The sequence below is a fragment of the Eubalaena glacialis genome, chromosome 5, assembly GCF_028564815.1.
Source record: "Eubalaena glacialis isolate mEubGla1 chromosome 5, mEubGla1.1.hap2.+ XY, whole genome shotgun sequence".
NCBI lineage: Eukaryota > Metazoa > Chordata > Mammalia > Artiodactyla > Balaenidae > Eubalaena > Eubalaena glacialis.
This window is the reverse complement of record NC_083720.1, coordinates 53,700,188-53,722,327: the sequence shown is the minus strand read 5'-3', so window position 1 is coordinate 53,722,327 and position 22,140 is coordinate 53,700,188. Positions and strand designations below refer to the sequence as shown.

Sequence of the window (22,140 nt, the reverse complement as noted above, 5' to 3'; positions counted from 1 at the left end):
AGGAGGTCACTATACATTTGATCACTTTAATCAAAACATACTTTTTTCAGTGATGTATTTCTTGAAATATTTTTATTTCATAAATATTACACTTGTCAAATCATGAGAACAATAAAGTACAACACAAGGCAACCCACTCATTAGGGCACTGTTCCAATAAAGCCAAAAGGAAGGTCCTAGACGGACGAGTTAATGTCCTTCAGAGGAAAGCTAAGCACCCTGGACTTAGACACCTGAGTCTTCTTAGCTTTCTCACAAATGCTACTACTGGTCTCAAGGAAAATCAGAAAGGATATGCACAGTTCAGCAAAAACCTACCACAAACATGAAATTAATTAGAATAGTTATTCTACAGAAGGTTTATTTTAGATGATAAATTATTATCCATTTAAAGATAGAGAATAAGAAAGTCACAGTGCTATTATAAAAGTTGTAATTTTCCTATTTCCCACTAGAGGAAGCAATAGCATTGCTCTTACCATTTGGTGGATAAAAGACGGCATATTCTTCTAGTCCTAGTTTTCCTGTAAGAGAAAACCACAGAGAGTTCCAATATGATTAGATAAAATAGAAGAAACTTTAAAAATTAATTTTGTGAATATACTAAAAATTAATGGAATTTTAAAAACTACTATAGTACAATCTCCTTTCATTTCATTTTATGATATGGAATTAATTTGAAAATATGCCAGCCAATCTTTTGGTATTAGCAAATCCTTTCATCAATTAAAGTCAATAATATAAACTTAAGCCCTACAAGGTAAGTGATACAAAATAATTAAAAGAACAAACGTTTTCAAGCTCCTTAAGCACTTAAGAAGAGCAGCATCTATTTGTAAGCATAGAATTGTTGTGTTAATTATAAGTAATTCTAGTCTAGTCATTAAAGTAAGTCCTAAGCTTTGCAACACCTCATTAGTTTACATTTTTATGGAATGAGCTAAAAAGTTAAAATTAAATGTCTTTCACTGTATGGTGGTAATATTTTCGGAATTCCTAAACAATTGATATGGTCTGAGAATGAGGCTAAATGTTTGAAATCAGGATTATCTCAGAAAATTAAAGTATATTCACCATAATTAAATGTTTAAGTGAGTTCTAAAAAGTTTTTCCTCAAAACTTTTAAAGGTCTGAGTTTTTTCCCACCTTCTACTGAGGTGGGAAAAAGTAGGTAGCTCTTACCTGGACAGTTTTTCTAACACTGTTGAGTCTACTGAAAAGTCACATGCGTTTTTGCACTTGGCTCTAAGGTAAGATTTTTAATTAAAAATTTTTTTTTGGTTGGGAATGGTGGGAGAGAGGAAATGAAGAACTGCATGAGCAGTTTAGGTTAGGGTGGAGACAACAAGGATTGATCTTGTGAGTAAGAAGAGAATGAAATGATAGATGGGTAGGTAGGTAGACGGATGGATGATAGAGAATACCTGCTGGGTACTCAATACTGGGCTAGGTGCTGAGAGGCAAACAGAGTAGATATAAGATATGGTGTCTGAACCATGTGGCTTATAATCCAGACTAAAACAGGAAACATTAAGATATGTTTGCTAAATTTTCTGGCACAGGCTTTAAGTGCTTTAGAGGTTTAGAGGAGAGGGAAATTGATGATGGGTTGGTGGACTTGGTGAGTGTGAGACAATGGAAAATGTATATTGGTCTCTGCCCCTGGTTGCTGGCACAGAGCTCCTGAAACCCTTGTAATTTCCTAACTGATAAGAGCATGAGGAGCATCTCTTATTCTAATATTTGTCTTTGATGCTGTCCCTGACACAAGGCTTCTGAAACCCTTGCAAATTCCTAAATGATAAGAGCATTAGGAGCATCTTTTATTCTACTGGGGTCACTCTGAGTGGGCTTCTGAATGGGCGCTGGTCACCAGAAAGACCAAGCCTTGATTAGAAGCCCCACCCCCTCATACTCCAGAGGGACTGGAAATGGAGTTTAATAATTGATCATGCCTCTGTGAGGAAGACTCCATAAAACCCCAAAAGTAGGGGGTTTGAAGAGCTTCTAGGTGGGCAAACACATCAACACTGGGAAGAAGACGCACTCCAACTCCGTGGGGACAGAAGCTTCTATGCTTGTGACCCTCCCAGACGTAGCCCTATGTATCTCTTCATCTGGTTGTTCATTTGTATTCTTTATCATATCCTTTAACAAACTGGTAAATGTAAGTACGTGTTTCCCTGAGTTCTGTGGGCCTCTCTAGTAAATCAGTCAAACCCAAGGAGAGGGTTGTTGGAACTTCCAATCTAAAGCCAGTTGGTCAGAACAGGTGATAACCTAAACTTGTGACTGGTGTCTGAAGTGTGTGTGTGTGTGTGTGTGTGTTTTTGTATGTATGTGAGAACTGAGTCCTTAACCTGTGGGATCTGACAGCATCTCTAGGTAGACAGCGTTAGAACTGAGTTAAACTGTAGGATAACCAGGTGGTGTCAAGATTAGCTTGTTATTGTGGTTATTGGTCCCCACATATGTGCGACCAAAAGTGTCAGAAGTCAAGTGCTTTGTGTGAGTAGTCAATTAAAAACACAGGAGCAAAACACACTAGGAAAGAATTGGGTTTTTCCCTACATAGAAGGAAGTAATCTGAGTTTTTCTGATACTGTGAGAAATAGGCTAGTTCTTCAAGAACCTATGATTTTGTGGGTGGAGGAGTGGGAATCCTTCCATGTTTAGGGAATATATAGAGGCTTAGAATGAAAATGGGGTAATGTGGAATAAACAGAGAATCAAAGTTAGCTAGGTTAAGACAGGATCAACTGATGGAGGGCTGAATTAAAATTTGGCTGAATTTAGAGGTAAGTCCATTAGGTAAGTTCTATAATCAGTTTTTCAGCAGATGATGTGAAAGAAACAAACAAGTAAACCAAATGTCTCTATCAATTCAGTATAGAAGCAATGTAACCAAGAGAGTCCCCAAGTGGGGGGAGCCTGATCCCAGCACTGGGAATGTGGGCCTGTCTTAGGGCAGGGGTTGTAGTAATCAGGCAGACAGTTGGACTTAGGAGATACAGGACAAACAGCATCTTTCTTTATGGGAACAGCAGAATGACCATACACAATAGGCTTATAAGCTTTCAGTGCTGGGTGTTCACTACTTAATAAAAAGGAGAAATCGGGGAAAGGCTTCCAGCTGAAATTAGTTCAATTGCCAGGTGATAGCAGGATACTGAAATAGCATTATCTTGTAGGCAGCTAGTGATAAAGAGAAGAAAGCACTAAAATAGAATTAAGAAAGCTAATAGCATATAAATTATATCAAACTTTAAGTGTGGTGTAACATTTTGAGAGAAGGAATACAGAAAGCAAAAACAAAAAATAAAGAAAAAGCAAATTCAACTGATAAACTCATAGTTAGAAGGGTAAATAAAAGTCAACAGATATGGCAAAAACAGCAACAGAGGAGAGAGCAAACAGGAAAAATAAAGAAGTAATTTTAAATGTTGTTTTTGGGAACCATTTTCCTGTGATCTGCAATAAGTGGCTTGGGCACTGATTTAAGTGGGAGTGAAAGATGGTTAAAAGAACCTGAGAGACATCTTATTAAATAATTTACAACAAAAATTTTGACAACTAATATATGCTATAAAATAAGCAGTCTTGGCATGATTATGTAAGTGTTAAAGAATACTTCCTTTATATACTAAAATTTTACCTCTTATGTATGATTTCGGTGGTGAAGCACTGCTGTATGCAAAGTGACCCAACACAGATGTATCTCGGGAGAAACAAAGTAATACCTGGGTACAACATTGGAAAAAACAATTAAGCACTGGTTTTTTCCTTTAATTTATTTTTTATTGAAATATGGTTGAATTACAATGTTGTGTTAACTTGTGTAGTTTTTATTTTATTTTTTTTAAACATCTTTATTGAAGTATAACTGCTTTACAATGTTGTGTTAGTTTCTGCTGTATAACAAAGTGAATCAGCTATACATATACATGTATCCCCATATCCCTTCCCTCTTGCGTCTCCCTCCCACCCTCCCTATCCCACCCCTCCCTATCCCACCCCTCTAGATGGTTACAAAGTACAGAGCTGATCTCCCAGTGCTACGCAACTGCTTCCCACTAGCTATCTATTTTACATTTGGTAGTGTATATATAAGTTCATGCCACTCTCTCACTTCGTTCCAGCTTACCCTTCCCCCTCCCCGTGTCCTCAAGTCCATTCTCTATGTCTGCGTCTTTATTCCTGTCCTGCCCCTAGGTTCTTCAGAACCATTTTTTTTTTTTTGGATTCCATATATATGTAAGCACTGTTTTATAACAGGTAATTCATTGCTACTTCTGCTTGAGAGGCACTGAGGTAGAATCTTTCAAGTTCAGTACTGTGCCTCTCAATGGGAAGAGTGCCCTCTATTGGTACACCTATGGTAAGTGTTACAGTAGATACCAAGTGTGATGGGCAAAGTTCATCCAAAGATTTCTCACTGTTAGTCACCTAAACCTTAAACAACAGCAGAAAATGCAAGTTACTAACGACCAGTTGATTCTTTTTTTTTTTTTAAACATCTTTATTGGAGTATAATTGCTTTACAATGGTGTGTTAGTTTCTGCTTTATAACAAAGTGAATCAGTTATACATATACATATGTTCCCATATCTCTTCCCTCTTGTGTCTCCCTCCCTCCCTCCCTCCCTATCCCACCCCTCTAGGTGGTCACAAAGCACTGAGCTGATCTCCCTGTGCTATGCGGCTGCTTCCCACTAGCTATCTATTTTACATTTGGTAGTATATCTAAGTCCATGCCACTCTCTCACTTCGTCCCAGCTTACCCTTCCCCATCTCCATGTCCTCAAGTCCATTCTCTACGTTTGTGTCTTTATTCCTGTCCTGCCCCTAGGTTCTTCATTACCATTTTTTTTAGATTCCATATATATGTTAGCATATGGTATTTGTTTTTCTCTTTCTGACTTACTTCACTCTGTATGACAGACTCTAGATCCATCCACCTCACTACAAGTAACTCAATTTCGTTTCTCTTTATGGTTGAGTAATATTCCATTGTATATATGTGCCACATCTTCTTTATCCATTCATCTGTCGATGGACACTTAGGTTGCTTCCACGTCCTGGCTATTGTAAATAGAGCTGCAATGAACATTGTGGTACATGACTCTTTTTGAATTATGGTTTTCTCAGGGTATATGCCCAGTAGTGGCATTGCTGGGTCATATAGTAGTTCTATTTTTAGTTTTTTAAGGAACCTCCATACTGTTCTCCATAGTGGCTGTATCAATTTACATTCCCATCAACAGTGCAAGGGGTTTCCCTTTTCTCCACACCCTCTCCAGCATTTATTGTTTGTAGATTTTTTGATGATGGCCATTCTGACTGGTGTGAGGTGATACCTCACTGTAGTTTTGATTTGCATTTCTCTAATGATTAGTGATGTTGACCAGTTGATTCTTTTAGTGTATTTTTAATCTGGAAAAAAGAACCAACTTGAAGAAATTTAATAAGGTAAGAAATGTAGGGGGGGGGAACCTAGGTAACTACGATGGCACAGAGCAGTTTGAAAAGTGCAGGAAAATGGAACTAGGCTCATTGCTGGGATGCAGCAGCTGGCAGTGGGCATGTCAGGGTGGGAGGGAAGGCAACTCATGGTATCTAGAAGGGACTAGCAGCAGTAGAACAAGTGGCAGCCCAACACAGGTTAGAAGCTGGTTGTCCTGACCACCAGGTAGATATGGCAACTCTACCTGGAGAGGAAAATAGGTAGGGCAGAAAGTCAAAATCAAAGATGTCCAGTAGGAGGAACTGGATTGTTGATATCAGCCTGGAGGCAGGGGACCAATCCCCAGGAAGGTGATTAGTGACAGGAAATCTAGGTCCTGGTATTAGAAGTCCTGGGATTCAAAAGATGTTACTGAGAAAAGAATTCAGGAATAACAGAAAAAGGCAGAAGCCCAGTTAACAGAACTGGGGAACAAAATCAGGGCTGGACTAGCAGCAGGAGTGAATGGAGAGGGGAACCATGAGTTCAAGACACAAGAAAGGGGCCCAGCTTTAGAAACAGGATAGATATGGAGACTGGGCATCAGTCAGGCGCAGTGGTGAGATGCGTACCAACCACTGCTCTGATTTATTTTTATATTTTAAAAGACTATGCAAGCAATACATGTTTATGATAAAAATTAGAAAAAAAATTAGAAATAGAGATAATTAAAAAATGGAGAGGGCTTCCCTGGTGGCACAGTGGTTGAGAATCTGCCTGCCAATGCAGGGGACACGGGTTCGAGCCCTGGTCTGGGAAGATCCCACATGCCGCAGAACAGCTGGGCCCGTGAGCCACAATTACTGACTGAGCCTGCGCGTCTGGAGCCTGTGCTCTGCAACAAGAGAGGCCGCGATAGTGAGAGGCCCGCGCACCGCGATGAAGAGTGGCCCCCGCTTGCCACAACTAGAGAAAGCCCTCGCACAGAAACGAAGACCCAACACAGCCATAAATAAATAAATTAATTAATTAATTAATTAATTTAAAAAAAAAATGGAGAAAGAACACTCACAATCCCACCAGTGTTAATATTTTGGTGTATATCCTTCCGGGCTGTTCTTATACATATATACATAAATTTTTCCAACAAAATAGGATTATGCATACTGTTCTTTACTTTCTCTCAGTATTATAAAATAAGGGATTTCCCTGGTGGTGCAGTGGTTAAGAATCCACTTGCCAATGCAGGGGACACGGGTTCAATCCATGCTGCGGAGCAACTAACCCCATGTGCCACAACTACTGAGCCTGTGCTCTAGAGCCCATGAGCCACAACTACTGAGCCCACGTGCCACAACTACTGAAGCCCGCATGCCTTGTGCTCCACAACAAGAGAAGCCACTGCAATGAGAAGCCCGCACACCGCAACGAAGTGCAGCCCCCGCTCGCTGCAACTAGAGAAAGCCCATGCGCAGCAACAAAGACCCAACACAGCCAAAATTTTAAAAATAAATAAAGTAAATAAATCTGTAACAAAAATATTATAAAATAAGTATTTTATATCCACATTTTTTTATGCTGCAGAATAATCCACTATACAGATGAACAATAGTTTATTTAACCTGTCTTTTATTGTTGAACATTTAATTATTTCCACTTTTCCCCAGCTATAAACAATGTTGCAGTGAACTTCCTTATAGCTAAATATTTATGTACACCTTTATTTAAATTCTTAAAACTGGACTAGCTGTCTGGTCAAAGTGATGGGTATTTTAAATGTAAAACTTTTGATACACGTTGCCAATTTTGATACATGATCCAATTTTGTATCTGTAATGAAGTGATGGTTCAACCTCCAGAAAGGTTTTGTTTTAGTTTTTAACATAGACAGCAGTAGGATAGTGCACATTTTCTCTTATTCTCATCAAAGTGGTTTATTATCATCTTATAGGTAAAAAATGGCATAGTGCTTTAATTACTAATGAGATTGAACACCTTTCCATTTGCATTTCTTTTGTTATTTTCCAGTTTATCATCTTAGTACATTTTAAAATTAATATTTTTAAAATTATTGATTTGTTTAAATTTTTATATATTAAGGATGCTAAACTTTGGTCTAATTATATATTATAAATGGCTTTGCTCAATAATTTGTTAATTATTTTTGACACAGAGATATCTTAAATTTTTATATGCTCAAATCTACCAATACTTTCATGCTTAGAAAGTCCCTTCCCACATTTATAATGTTCTCTATATATTCACCTAAATTATGAAAGCCATTGTTGTTTTTCATCAAATATTTATGGTTCTTCCCCTTTGGGAACATATGTCAGCTTATCTTCTCTGGCCACTTTGGTGTTAGGTGTGGCCACGTGATTTGCTCTTTACTCAATGAAAGAGATACATGTCACTTGAAAGTTTCCAAACAGAAGCTTCAAGAACCAGAGTAGTTAACCAGGTTCCCTCTTTCCCCCTGCATGGAAACCACCGGTGTTCCAGATAGTGGGTATGACATCAGCCTGGGTCCTGGAGTGAGGATGACACAGAGCTACATCCCCATCCTATCTGGGATGGACGTAACCATGAGCAGGAGATAAACCTTTGCTGTTTTAAGCCACTGAGATTTTGGATTTACATGTTGCCACAGTATAATCTAGTGCATCCTGACTAAAACAGGAAATTTTGCCTAGCATTTTTGATAGATTCATTTTGTGGTAAAATCATTAACCCATCTGGAATTTATTTTGAAACTAGACTGCTGGAATTCAAATTCTAGCCCTACCATGTACTAGTTGTGTGACACTGGGAAAGTTCCTGGACTTCTTGGTGTCTCAGTTTCCTCTCTGCATACAATAATAATACCTACATCAAAGTCTATTGTGGGGATTAATTAATATACATAAAGTGCGTAAAGCAGTGCCTAGCACATGGTATTATTACAATGTTAGCTGCAATTACTACTACCACTACTACTATTAAATTTTATTCTATATTCTGTAGTTCCTCCCCCCCACCAGTATATTTAATTTTGGGTTTGTTTTTATTTCTATGGTTTAAGATTATCATGTTTCTTCACCTTGAAATTTTGTTTATCCTCATTTCTGGAAAATTCTCAGACATTATCTTTTTGAATGATGCCTCTCTCACATTCTTTATTCACTTCTACCTGATTCCTGTAGATATAAGATTGACCGTCACTTATTCAACCTGCCATATCTCTTAATTACTTTCATCCCTCTATGCTCCATTCTGGATAACTTCCTCAGACTTTTATTTTAATCAGTATACTAATTCTTTCTTTTTGTTTCTACTATGTACCAGGTACTGCTACAGCTGCTTGGTGCTTGGGATACAACAAAGGAAACAGACAAACAAATAAATAAAAAACCTCTCTTGTGGAGCTTAATTATGGTGGGGGGTAATAAATAGCAAACATTGTAAATATTTACATCATATAATGTATTAGGTGGGAAGTGCTATGGGAAAAAAGCAAAGGGGAAATGGGGAAGGGTGATTGCCATTTTAAAGAGGATTCAGGATGGGCTTCATTGAGAAGGTAACATCTGATCAAAGACTTGAAAGAACTTGAGGAAGTTAACATATAGATATCTGGGGGAAGGGCACACCAGGCAGAAGAACCAATAACTGCAAAGGTGCTAAGGCAGGAGCATGCCTGATGTACTGGAGTAACAGCATGGATACAAGTGTGGCTGGAGCAGATGAGTAGAAAGAGATATATGAGAGAGGTAAAAAGAGGCCAAATTATGCAAGGCATTGTGGGCCATTGTCAGGATATTGGCTTTTATTGGAAGTGAAATGGAGATCCACTGCGGGGTTTTCAGCAGAGGCGTGAAATGACCTAATTTATTTTACAAGGATCACTCTAGCCACTGTGAAGAGAATTGGCCATGGGGGACAAGGGCAGAAGCAGGGAGGCCCTATAGAAGACTATTGACAGTGGCTGGGACTAAGATGGTAGCAGTATGTAGTGGTCACTGGGATGTGCCACCCAGATCCCTCTTCAGGAATAAAGGACTTATGTTGCCTGGCTCTTTATTTTCCATTATATATTCCAAATGATTACTTCTCATATTGAAAAGAGTAAATGATTTCAATATTTTATTTCATAAACAGGCATTTAATTGAATTATAGTTCTAATGGTTTTCAGTTAATTCCTTTGAATTTCTATATTTGATAATAATTTTGTATCCTTTCTAGTATCTATCACTTTATTTTTCTTATCTTATTCATTGGCTAGAAATTCCAAAATGACTCATGTTCTTTCCTTGCTTTAGTGGGAACATCTCTAATATTTCAACATTAAATAACATTAACTTACATTAAGATGGCAAATGTTGGTTTTACAAAAATATTATTCATAAGTCAAGAAAATACACTTCCATTCTAGTGTATAAAGAGTTAGTACAAAAAAAGGATGTTAGGTTTCATAAAAATGTGAATATACTTAACACTGCTGAATTGTACACTTAGAAATGGTTAAAATAGTAAATTTTATAAAGCAGTTTTTTTACCACAATTTTAAAAAATAAATGTTATTAAATATGTTTGGGGCATCTACTGACATAATCATATAGTTTTTTTACTGAGATGTAATTGACATATAACATTATATTAGTTTCAGGTATACAACATAATGATTCAATATTTGTATATATTGTGAAATTATCATAATCATTTTTATTTTTAGACCTATAAATGTGATAAATATTTGCCAATAATTTAGTAAGTCATTAGGTTCTAAAAAATTCTAAATCCATGAAATGTTATCAAACCAGTAAATAATATTAGTCTCTTCTCTTGTCAAACCTTCCAGTACCACTGTGGCCTCCAATGATACCTACACCTTAATCCCTGCAACCTGTGGACATGCTAACTTACATGACAAAAGGAATTTTGCAGATGTGATTAAACTGAAGGTCTTTAGATAATCAGATTGTTTTAGATTATCTCATTAGGCCCAGTGTAATCACAAGAATCCTCATAAATGAAAAAGAGAGGCAGCATAGTCAGAAAAAGAGAGATTTGAAGATGCTGTCTGCTGGCTTTGAAGATGGAGAAAGGGATCATGAGCCAAGGAATGCAGATGTACCCAACAAGATGGAAAAGGCAAGGGAATGTACTCTTCTCCAGAGCCTCCAGAAGGAACACAGATAGCCCTGACAAGAGCTTGATTTTAGCCCACTAAAGCCCATTTCAAAAGACTTCCCAATCTTCAGACAGAACTGTAGGAGAATACACTTGTTTCTTTTTAAGCCACTAAATTTCTGTTAATTTGTTATAGCAGCAATAATAAGCTAATACAATTAATATAACTAAAAAAGTTATACAATTAATATAGTAATAACAAACTAATACAGCTACTAATAAGCTAATACAATTAAAGTAAAATAATGCAAAAGAAAAGTATACTTACAAATATCCTTCTACCATTGCCTAGAGGGAAAACAATTCCTAAAAAAATGTTTGTATCAACTTTCCCTTAGAAACTGGTGGGAACATAGTAATGTTAGGAGAAGCTCTGTGCTTAAATATATACCCCTCAAGTCCCTATTGCCTTAGAGCAGACAAGATATCTGAGACTGTTCTTGAGAGAACCTTGGTGACTATAGTGTGATAAGCCAGAGGTGGGATGTTACACATTATGTACTGATGTGCAACCCTAGCATGCAAGCAACGAGCTACCAACTCCTGTTCTAACCTGAGTTGTTGTTTTAACTTCTGAGATTCCAATTTTGTATCTGTAATGAAGTGATAGTTCAACTGTAAATTTGCTAGAAATGTGACTATATGAAGATGACAGTTTCAATCAAATTAACTAGAAAATTTAACTTTGATTACTCACTAATTAAGTAAAAATTGAACTTTATGATGATGAGGGTATATATAGTAATGATTTATTTTATTTTGAAAAGCTGTAAGTGGAAGCACAAGTTGGATGTGTAAGTCTGAACTACAGTTTATATAGCAGAATTACACCTAACGTTTCTACGTACAGCTGTAAAAGATTTACATGGGCCTATAGCTTTCTTTAGTCTTTTGAAAATATGTTTATAATGAATGTTTTTGAGAAATAAGTTATTTATGTAATAAAAAGCAATTAAGAAACAATGTGTATCAATTGGGCAATCACTTTAACTTACAACTATTACACAATTTTTAAATTTGTGGTGCTCTTGCATTTCTATCCAAACTAACTTGAGAATTTTTGAATGATAAAATTTCAAGAATCACTTTTTGAAGCACTCTGCCCTGACTTAAATTTTCATAAATCAAAGAGCAATGTGGCTTACAGGGCTTTGAAACTGAATGGACCTAGCCTGGGTCCTGGTAGCTGTATGAGTTTGGGCTCTGAGCCTCTGCTTCTTCATCTGTAAAACAGAAATAAAGCTACCTTACAGGGTGTTGTAAGAATTAGCTGTAAAGTACGTAAAGTGTCTAGAGCAGACCTTGGCACCTAATAAGCACTCCATAAATAAATGACACAGATAGTGCTGATAATCTCACTTACAATCATTAGAGAATACAGGGAGAAAAATAAAAAACAAAGACTTTTTCTGGTCTAGCTTCTTGCTTGGGCATGGGCTCTCATCTTCTTGTTACCTTCTTATGGAGAAAAATATACTTTAAAAATCTTTCTCTGCTCCGTCCCCCTGACTTCCAACCTTACACATCCTTCTTGTTTTTCTAATCTTAACTCTTGTTATCACCATGCTTATAACTATCCAAAGCCTGAAAACTCAAGTCATTCTTGATTCTTCCTTCTCTCTCAACCTGCATATTTAGCCAATTACCAAAATCCTCCTGATTCTACCTCTGATAGTTTCTTCCTTCTTCCTCTTTCTCTCCCTCCCTCCTTCCCTCCCTCCCTCCCTTCTCCTTTCTCCTTCCTCCTCCCTCCCTCCCTCCTTGCCTCCCTACCTCCCTCTCTTCCTTCCTTCCTTCCTACTTAGTTACCTACCTACAAGTATTTACTCCTACTATGTGGCAGGCACTGTTCTAAAGACTGAGAATATAGCCATGAATGAAAACAACAACAACAACAACAAATCCCTGTCCTCATAGTGTTTATGTTTTTTGTGAAGGAAGACAGAGGGAAAAAAGCAACATATATTGTATGTTATATGGTGGTAAGTGCTACAGAGAAAAATAATGCAGACAAGAGGGATAACGCATACTCACATGTATATATATATTGGGAGAAGTTTGATGTGTATTTTAATTAGGAACCTAAAAGTGGTCAGGAAATGAGCCTGGGATAATAAGATTTTGGAACAAATCACCGGGACCAGATAAATAAGCCTGAGGTTGAAGGGAGAGGTCCAGAAAGCCCAAAAAGACAAATATAAATTAAAGATAAATATAAATTTGGAAGTTGTCAGTGTACAGATGGTACTTAAAGTCAGGAGAATATATGAGATCACCAATGGCAAAGATGGGGGGAAAAAAGAGGTCCAAGGACTTATCCTTGGTGTACTCCAGGGTATGACAGGGAGATGAAGAGAAATCAGCAAAGGTGAATGAGAGTGCCAGACAGTAAGACAGAAGGTAACCAGAAAGCATGATATCCTAGAAGCCAAGTGAAGAAACAGAATCAAAGAGAAGGCATGATTGAGTGACCAAACAGGTAAAGTAAGGTGAAAACTGAGAAATGACCATTGGATTCAGCAATATGAAATCACTCATGATCTTCAGTAGGACAGTTGGGCAAAAAAAGACTGATTAAGGAAGGTTCAAGAGAGAATAGAAGGATAGGACTTAGAAACAATACCTGCAGATTTTTTTAAAAGAAGTTTTGCCAAATAAGGGAACAGGGGAATGGGGCAGCAGCTGGAAGGGATAATGGATCAAGAAAGATTTTTGTTTCACTTTATTTTGCTCTGTTTTTCAGATTGAGAGAAATAACCACGCATTTGTATACTAAGAGGAGTGATCCAATAGAAATGGGAAAATTGACGATGGAAAAACTAACAATTGTACTGCCTTTGAGTACCGAGGGAAGATGAGTTTCAGTGTCCAAATGAAGGGATTGGCTTTGTTATAAATAAAAGCACGGGCAGTTTATCCATAATAAGAGGAAGGGAAAGCTGAATATATGGGTGCAGAGGCAGGTAGGTGGAATACATGTGGTGGAGGGCGGTTCTCAGAACTTCTATTTTTTTCAGAAACAGGACTCAAAGTCATTACCTGAGAGAGAAGAGGTGGAGATCTGAAGAGAGAGGAGGTATGAGAAGTCCTCTAGGAGAATGGATGAATGACTGGACTAGGGAAATGAAGTAGAAATGCCGAGCAGAAGTAAGGACTCTCTTGAGGTTAAAGGTCGTGAATTTAAATCAAACCAGTTATCATGGTTGCATGATTTTCTCCAGCCACTTTCAAATGCACACTGCAGCCACAGAATTGGTAGAGAGTTGTACTTAACCAGGATTAAGGTTTTGTCAGGTAATTACTACTAGAAATTGGGAGAAGGGTGAGGGAGTTGAACATGTATTCAGGAGGAAGTGATTATAATGATAGGTCATGGTATTGACATGTCTTTCACATTTGTTCTCTCTCTCTGTTTACACAGACCTTGCTCTATATCAAGTGCTCATTAAGGTTAGCCTGAACTGCCAGAGTTGTTCACTGCCATGAAAAGCTAATCTCTCCTCACTAATCACCATATGCACATGGCTCATGTTTATTTTTGTTTTTCTCAGTCTAATTCCTTGCCTTTAAGAACCAGACATTTCCGCAGAGAAAGACAAATACCATGATTTCATTTATATGTTGAATCGTAAAAAATAATAACCACAAACAGACAAACAAAATAAAACAGAAATAGATTCATAGATACAGAGAACAAATTGATGGTAGCCAGAGGGGAGGTGGGTGGGGGGGTTGAGCGAAATAGGTGAAGAGGATTAAGAAGTACAAACTTCCAGTTATAAAACAAAGAAGTCATGAGGATATAATGTACAGTGCAGGGAATACAGTCAATAATAACTGGAACAACTCTGTATGGTGACAGATGGTTACTAGACTTATCACGGTGATCAATTTGTAATGTATATAAATGTCAAATCACTATGTTGTACACCTGAAAATAATATACTATTGTATATCAACCATACTTCGATAAAAAAATTTTTAAATTTTTAAATTAAAGGAAAAAGAACCAGACATTTCAGATAACATTTTTATTCTGAAGCCACCGCTAAGCTGAACTACTCCCAGAATTTATTTCTCCTTTAATTGTATTTGCATGTAACATTGCATAAACGTCTATCAGAGCATTTATCAAATTATAACTACGTATTTGCCTTAACCTCATTTTTCACTGAAATGTGAGCTTAATAAACATCTTATGCAGCACCTTACACAGTGCCTGTATCAGAACAGACGCTCAATAATTTGACATGAATAAAGGATATCTGATTGCACCTGGGCCTTTCTTGAATACCATTCAATGGCATTAAAATATGTATAACTATGGCATATTCTAATATGTCAGTATTCCTACTAAGCATATGCTAGATAAGCCAAGCGTATGGTAGAGAATTTGTCACCCAACAGAAAGATTAATTCCCATGTCTTCTCTTTACTATATAAAAATTCTCCCCTATAGATATTTTATATACTTTGGACAATAAGTTAACTTTTATAGGTTGTCATGATGCTATTAATTACTAGAACCTGAAAATGATATTGTCAAACTACCCAATATACTTCCATGGAATAAGGGTTGTCTTCTGTTTGAACACATTTTAAAACTCTGACATAATTTAAAACTTTCAGCACACGAAGTATTTTTAAGAATTTCATGCAAAATAAAAACTAAACTTTGGAATACAAAAAAGTTGACTTATTACTCAAAACATTATTTCTGTAATGCTCAGTGTTGTTGCTTATAAAATTTAGGTAACTAACATGAGTCACTCAGAAGAGGGCCTGTGTATCCTTGTAGCACAGGCCCAGATTTTCCTTCAGGAGGGATTACTGGAGGTTTTCTCATCTGTATATGGACACAGCAATGCCACGTGCTGTCTAATTTTGTAGCCTAGTCACAAAACCCAATAAATTGGTTATGACACAGAGCATGCCAGAAACATTAAGTTCACTCCATTACAGTAAACAATTTTCCCACAGAGCAGTTGTGTTGCTAGGCAGCTCTGCCAAAGGAAAGCCTATAATTAGTGACAAGAAAAGCCTTTCTTCTTTCTTATCTCACACATACATACACATACAAGTGTGCACGCACACACGTATAGGGATAAAATTTTTTTCCCATTGAAAAATCAGAACTCAATTTCTGATAATATTGTTTTCAATACATACAATTATAATTTTTATTACTTAAAATGAACTTCCCTCTGATAAGTCAGACTAATTGTAAAATTAATTATTAAAAGGTATGATCATGGAAAGTATCCACATGAGGAAAATTTAATTCTGCATAATTCCCAAAGACAGAACTTAGGTGTTATAATTATCCTTTTATTTATGTTATAAGGATAAAGATCCACATTAAAGCTTTACAAAGTACTAAGAGTAGCAGAGGCCAGGAGATGTACGACTGAAAAAATTATGTGAAATCTAAAAATAATACAATTTGGACTAAAATATGATAAAAATGGAAAATAAAGGTTAAAGCACACTCCTATAGTACTTACTATCTGTGATATTAATTAATTTAATATCCAATGCTTTACATAAACACTTTAAAACAATTTCAAAACATCTTTGCCTCCTTAGCTAGAATGTAAGCCCATCAAAGGTGGTGTCATTTACATATAAGAATCAATAAATATTTACTGATGATCAATCTGCTTTTTCTCAGAGAATGCATCCATTGTTTATAAATGGTTCTGTTTGTCAGACTCACTTATAAGTTATGTTTCCCAAGTTTATGGGGTACACAAAGATGAATATATCCTCAAGGGCCAATTCTGGCACTATTTGGAGAAATTGTTACTACTCTCATTTAAAATGATATCCTTACTGACCCTGTTCATCAAATGAGGCAGATGTGTTGCCTGGCAAATCCCTTTTACTACCACCAAAAAGCCTTCATAGTTGTAACTTAAAATTGATAATCCTCTTCTTTCCAGTCACCAAAGGGGACGAAATTGTCAAATTTACACTTTTTCTACCCACACACTGAAGTGGAATAGTCAACACACTATAAATCATATGATTATTGGCCTTTGGTTGATATTATAATTTATGTATTCATGTTTAGTGTCATAATACTAAACATTTATGGGGGGGGAAATTATAAAATAATCAAATAAGCTATAAAAAGTACTATAAATAAAAAGTATGAAAAATACTACATAGGACTTTAAAAGCATACTTTAGATGGCCATGACTTTGTATGTGTGTTTGTGTTGGGAAGCAGGGAGTGGGTCAGGGAAGGTATTTGTGAGTAAGTGATATTTTAGCTGAGAGCTGAAGGAAAAATAGGAATTTATTAGAAGCAGAGGGGAGGGTAACAGTCTTTTATATCAAAGGAATTGCAGGTCTCATGGCCCTGAGGTAGAAAGAAGTATAGTGAACTTGAGGAGTAAAAGATCAAAGTGGTTGGAATACACTGTGCCAGAGTGTCAGGGCAGAGGTGAACAATGAGGCTGAAGAGGTGGACCAGTGCACGCAGGGTCGTGTAGGCTTCATGAAGGATTTTGGTCTTTTTGGTTTTAATCTCACAAGTAACATGAATTGGTTGGTGTTTTTACAAGACCACTCTGAGCAATCAGGCAAGAAATAGAAAAGAAGGCATCCAAACAGGAAAGAAAGAAATAAAATTATCTTTATTTGCAAATGATATGATCTTATATGTAGAAAATCCTAAGGATTCCACCAAAAATCTGCTAGAACTAAACAATGAATTCAGTAAAGTTGCAGGATACAAAATCAACATACAGAAAACAGCTGTGCTTCTATACACTAACAGCAAAACATCTGAAAAAGAAATAAATAATTCCATTCACTATGGCATCAAAAACAATAAAATACTAAGGAATAAATTTAACCAAGGAGGTGAAAGATCTGTACACTGAAAAGTACAAGACTTTGATGAAAGAAACTGAAGAAGACACAAACAAATAGAACAATATCCCATGTTCATGGAACCGAAGAATTAGCATTGTTAAAATGTCCATACTACCCAAAGCCATGTATAGATTCAATGCAATCCCTATTAAAATTCCAATGGCATTTTTTTCACAGAAATAGAAAAACAATCCTAAAATTTGTATAGAGCCACAAGAGAACCTGAGTAGCCAAAGCAATCTCAAGAAAGAATAACAAAGCATACTTCCGATTTCAACTATACTACAAAGCTATAGTAATAAAAATAGTATAGCACTGGCATAAAAATAGACACACAAACCAACGGAACAGAATCGAGAGCCCAGAAATAAACCACACATAAATAGTCAACTAATATTTGACAAGGGAGCCATGAATACTCAATGGAGAAAGGATAGTATCTTCAATAATAAATAGGGTTGGGAAAACTGGATAACCACATGCAGAAGAATGAAATTAGACTCGTATCTTACCCCACTCACAAAAATGAACGTGAAATGGATTTAAGACTTAAATGTAAGACCTGTACCATAAAACTCCTAGAAGAAAACACAGAAAAAAAGCTCCTTGACACTGGTCTTCACAGAGATTTCCTGGATAAGACAGTAAAACCACAAGCAACAAAAGCAAAATAAATAAGTGGGACTACATCAAACTAAGAAGCTTCTGTAAAGCAAAAGAAACAAACAACAAAATGAAAAGGCAACCTACAGGATGGGAGAAAATATTTCCAAATCATATATCTGATAAGGGGTTAATATCAAAAATATATTAAGAATTCTTACAACGCAATAGCAAAAAACAAAAAAACCCAATTAAAAAATGGGCAGAGGAACTGAATAGAAGTTTTCTAAAGAAGACATACAAATGGCCAACAGGTACATGAAAAGGTACTTAACATCAATAATCATCAGGGAAATGCAAATCAAAACCACAATATGTTATTACCTCAGGCCTGTTAAAATGGCTATCATCAAAAAGACAAGACAAAGAAAGACAAGTATTGGGGAGGGTACAGAGAAAAGGGAACCCTAGTGCACTGTTGGCGGGAATGCAAGTTGGTACAGCCACTACGGAAAACAAATATGGAGGTTACTCAAACCTGCTCTCCACAGAGGTCTGTCCTATGAGTTGGAGGCAGGGATCCCCTGACTTCTTGGCAGCATTCTTCTGGAATTTAGCATCTGCAACACAGAGCTGAGGAGTATGAGAAATACTGGTTACCTGATCCTCATATAGAGATACAGCAGCCCTTGACTAGAAGTTATAGGGAAAGGGAACCCCATCTTCCTGGCCACACTCAGCTGAATTGAAGCTTCCATCATGATGATCTGGGGGTGAGGGGAGGGAGAGAGTGCATCACGACTCAAGTGCTACAGACTGTTCTGAGATTTAGTAACTTTTCTTGAATAAATGTTTTTTGTTTTTGTTTTTTTTTGTTGCTGTCTTCATGTATGACCTTAACACAGCTTCCAGATACTTTAAATATTTTTGTTTTTTAAATAATTTTCACTGATTTTGATTTTTCTGCTAGGGATGGTTCTGTGGACCTCTTTATGATACAATACCAAAACTAATCATTTCCACTCAATATTTCTTAAGTATGGAAACAAACATTAATATATAAATGAAGCATTAACTTTACTGTACATTCAAAATTTTACCGAGTACTAAGAATTAGGTACCAGGCTACATATTAGCTAGATAAGTAAATAAACTTTTAGATTTTTGTATTTTCCAACTTTTAATTATGTTAAAGAATGGGATTTTAAATCTTTACTGTTTTTTAAAATTAAAAAAATTAATGGCACATTTGAAATCACCGAAACTTCCTTAAAATTGTTTCCAGGGTTATTTCAAATTTTAGCTTTATAAATAAATTTTATAAAATCGTTGGAATTTAGTTCTTGGAATATATGATTAACTAAACCTTCTTGAGAGAATCTTATTTAACTCTTTTCTTAAACAGACGCACAACTACCACCACTATTACCAATTAGAAACCTGCTAATCCAGACAGCTGGGACTGATTTACATTTAATGAAGCAGAAATTGTCATGTGGAATCTAGATATTTTCTCCATGACACATGTTGACATTCACTCAAAATCAAATTATTAATCTATCTATCTATGTGTGTGTGATCTTTTAAAAAAAGAGTATCATTTAAGCAAGTCTACATAAATTTCATATTTCCTATTTGTGATAAGATGTTTCTATTTTAGTAGATATGAAAAAGACCTAGGTAAATCCAAACACCCACAATATCAGCATATGAAATGATCAAAGAGTAATCACAATGCTTCAAACTGATTTCAAAACATTTAATTATTTATTCAAGGCCTTTAATAGAAAACTATCATGTAAAATGCTTTCTCTGAACATCTTGGGATGACTGAAATATGAACTGGACATTCAATTTAAGAATCCGTGCCTAATCAAAAACTCTACAAACAATAAATGCTGCAGAGGGTGTAGAGAAAAGGGGACCCTCCTACACTGTGGTGGGAATGTAAATTGGTACAGCCACTATGGAGAACAGTATGGAGATTCCTTAAGAAACTAAAAATAGGGTTACCATATGATCCAGCAATCCCACTCCTGGGCATATATCTGGAGAAAACCTTAATTTGAAAAGATACACGTACCCCAATGTTCATTGCAGCACTATTTACAATAGCCAGGACATGGAAGCAACCTAAATGTCCATTGACGGAGGAAAGGATAAAGAAGATGTGGTACATATATACAATGGAATATTACTCAGCCATAAAAAAGAATGAAATAATGTCATTTGCAGCAACATGGATGGACCTACATGGATTGTCATACTGAGTGAAGTCAGTCAAAGACAAATATCATATGATATTGCTTATATGTGGAATCTAAAAAAAAAAAGGTACAAATGAACCTATTTACAAAACAGAAATAGAGTCACAGATGTAGAAAACAAACTTATGGTTATGGGGGGAAGGGATAAATTGGGAGATTGAGATTGACAGATATACACTACTATATATAAAACAGATAACTAATAAGAACCTACTGTACAGCACAGAGAACTCTATTCATACTCTGAAATGACCTATATGGGAATAGAATCTACAAAAGAGTTGATATATGTATAAAAAAAAAAAAAATCTGTGCATATATCTCTCCTGGTTGGAGCAGATATGTAGCTCTTATTCTCCTACCTAGTCCCATGTAAGAACAAAAATTAACCTTATCCCAAACTTAGAACATTTAATTCGATAAAAAATAAACATAGTGGATTTCAGGAAGATTCAGTTAACAAAAGAGATATCTTCTAAAGTATCCTGAGTTAGAGAACTTAAAACAAGAACATTACATATTTTAATTTTTCAACTTACCTGATATAAATAATCTTCAAATACAAAATAATAATCATCATTGCTTGCTGTCAATTTCACATCCTATAATTAAAAGTAGAGAGCACTGAAGAGAACCTAAATGAATATGTCTATAGTACTAAGACATAAATGCAACATCTAGAAATAATACTGCAATGATTTTATTTTTATGTATGATTATAAACTTCTCAATTAGATTTTATCACTGGAATTACCACAGGTAAACATAAATTTACTTGACTCATATAAGTGACACATTATTTGACTTCAAATTTTTCACCCTTTTTTTGGTTCCATTAGTAATTCTTTATTATTTATTTCAATTTTATCTCCTTTAAATCTAATATTTAGGTGTCTTAAAATTAGAAAAGGAGATGCAATCACAACATCCAAAAGCAACCATAACAATCTGGCCTCAAATTACTGTTCCAATCTCATCTTCCACTATTCAAACCCACATTCTTGCCATTCCCTCAAAATACCAAAAATCGTTCATGTTTTTGTGATTATTCACTTGCAAGTCATTGCTTGTTAGCAAACAAACAAACTAGACAATGTTTATCTTCAATCTCACCAGCAAGAAAACATACATAGCAGAAATATTGGAACAGTTACAAAGAAATATTGCAGAAATCTATGTTAATATTGCTCAACCCACAAAATTCAATCAGACTATTGATCAAAGCAGCAATTACAGGAGGATGAAATGAGCTGTGGATGACTCTGGAGGTAGTTAATGTGTGCTAAGCTTGGGAAAACTGAAAGACGCAGACTAAGAGAAAAGAAAGGAGCCAGTCTAAGTTACAACGTGGGCAGAGGTAGAGATCATGCAATCTCAATGAGGATGATATTGCCTCTAAGGGGTGAGACTTCATTCCTGGGAATCAAAAACTTTTACATAGTACAATGGTTTGTGGACCTCCAAAGCTTATCCTTACCCACCAAAATCTTATTCTTTGGTATTTAATTTTTTTATATTAGAGAAAATTTTCTCTTTAGGGATAATAATGAAGAAAAGGTTGAGAAACACTGATATAAACTGACAGATCAACTGTTCATCATAGCAAGTGGTGGAAAACTGCAGATGGTGTGGATTCAAGGCAAGTTTGTGGAAAAAAAACACAGTCCAGAGAGAACCATTAGATATTTTAGCTTAGGGAGGGTTTGATGGTGTTCTGTATGTAAGCATTGTCTTGTTTCATTAATTTCTTTAATCACTAAAATAATTCTACTTTA

At 36.0% G+C, this 22,140-nt stretch overlaps 1 protein-coding gene across 3 annotated transcripts in view; it reads right to left on the bottom strand.

Annotated features, from left to right (window-relative positions):
* TBC1D19 (TBC1 domain family member 19) overlaps nt 1-22,140 on the bottom strand; it is a 170,429-nt gene that overhangs the window by 44,576 nt on the left and 103,713 nt on the right. For all 3 annotated transcript variants that reach the window (XM_061191298.1, XM_061191297.1, XM_061191299.1), the window contains 3 exons: nt 20,905-20,967; nt 3,656-3,740; nt 480-524 (listed from right to left, as the gene is read on the bottom strand). In XM_061191298.1, coding sequence (XP_061047281.1) covers nt 480-524; nt 3,656-3,740; nt 20,905-20,967 — 193 coding nt within the window. The remainder of the gene's footprint in view (nt 1-479; nt 525-3,655; nt 3,741-20,904; nt 20,968-22,140) is intronic.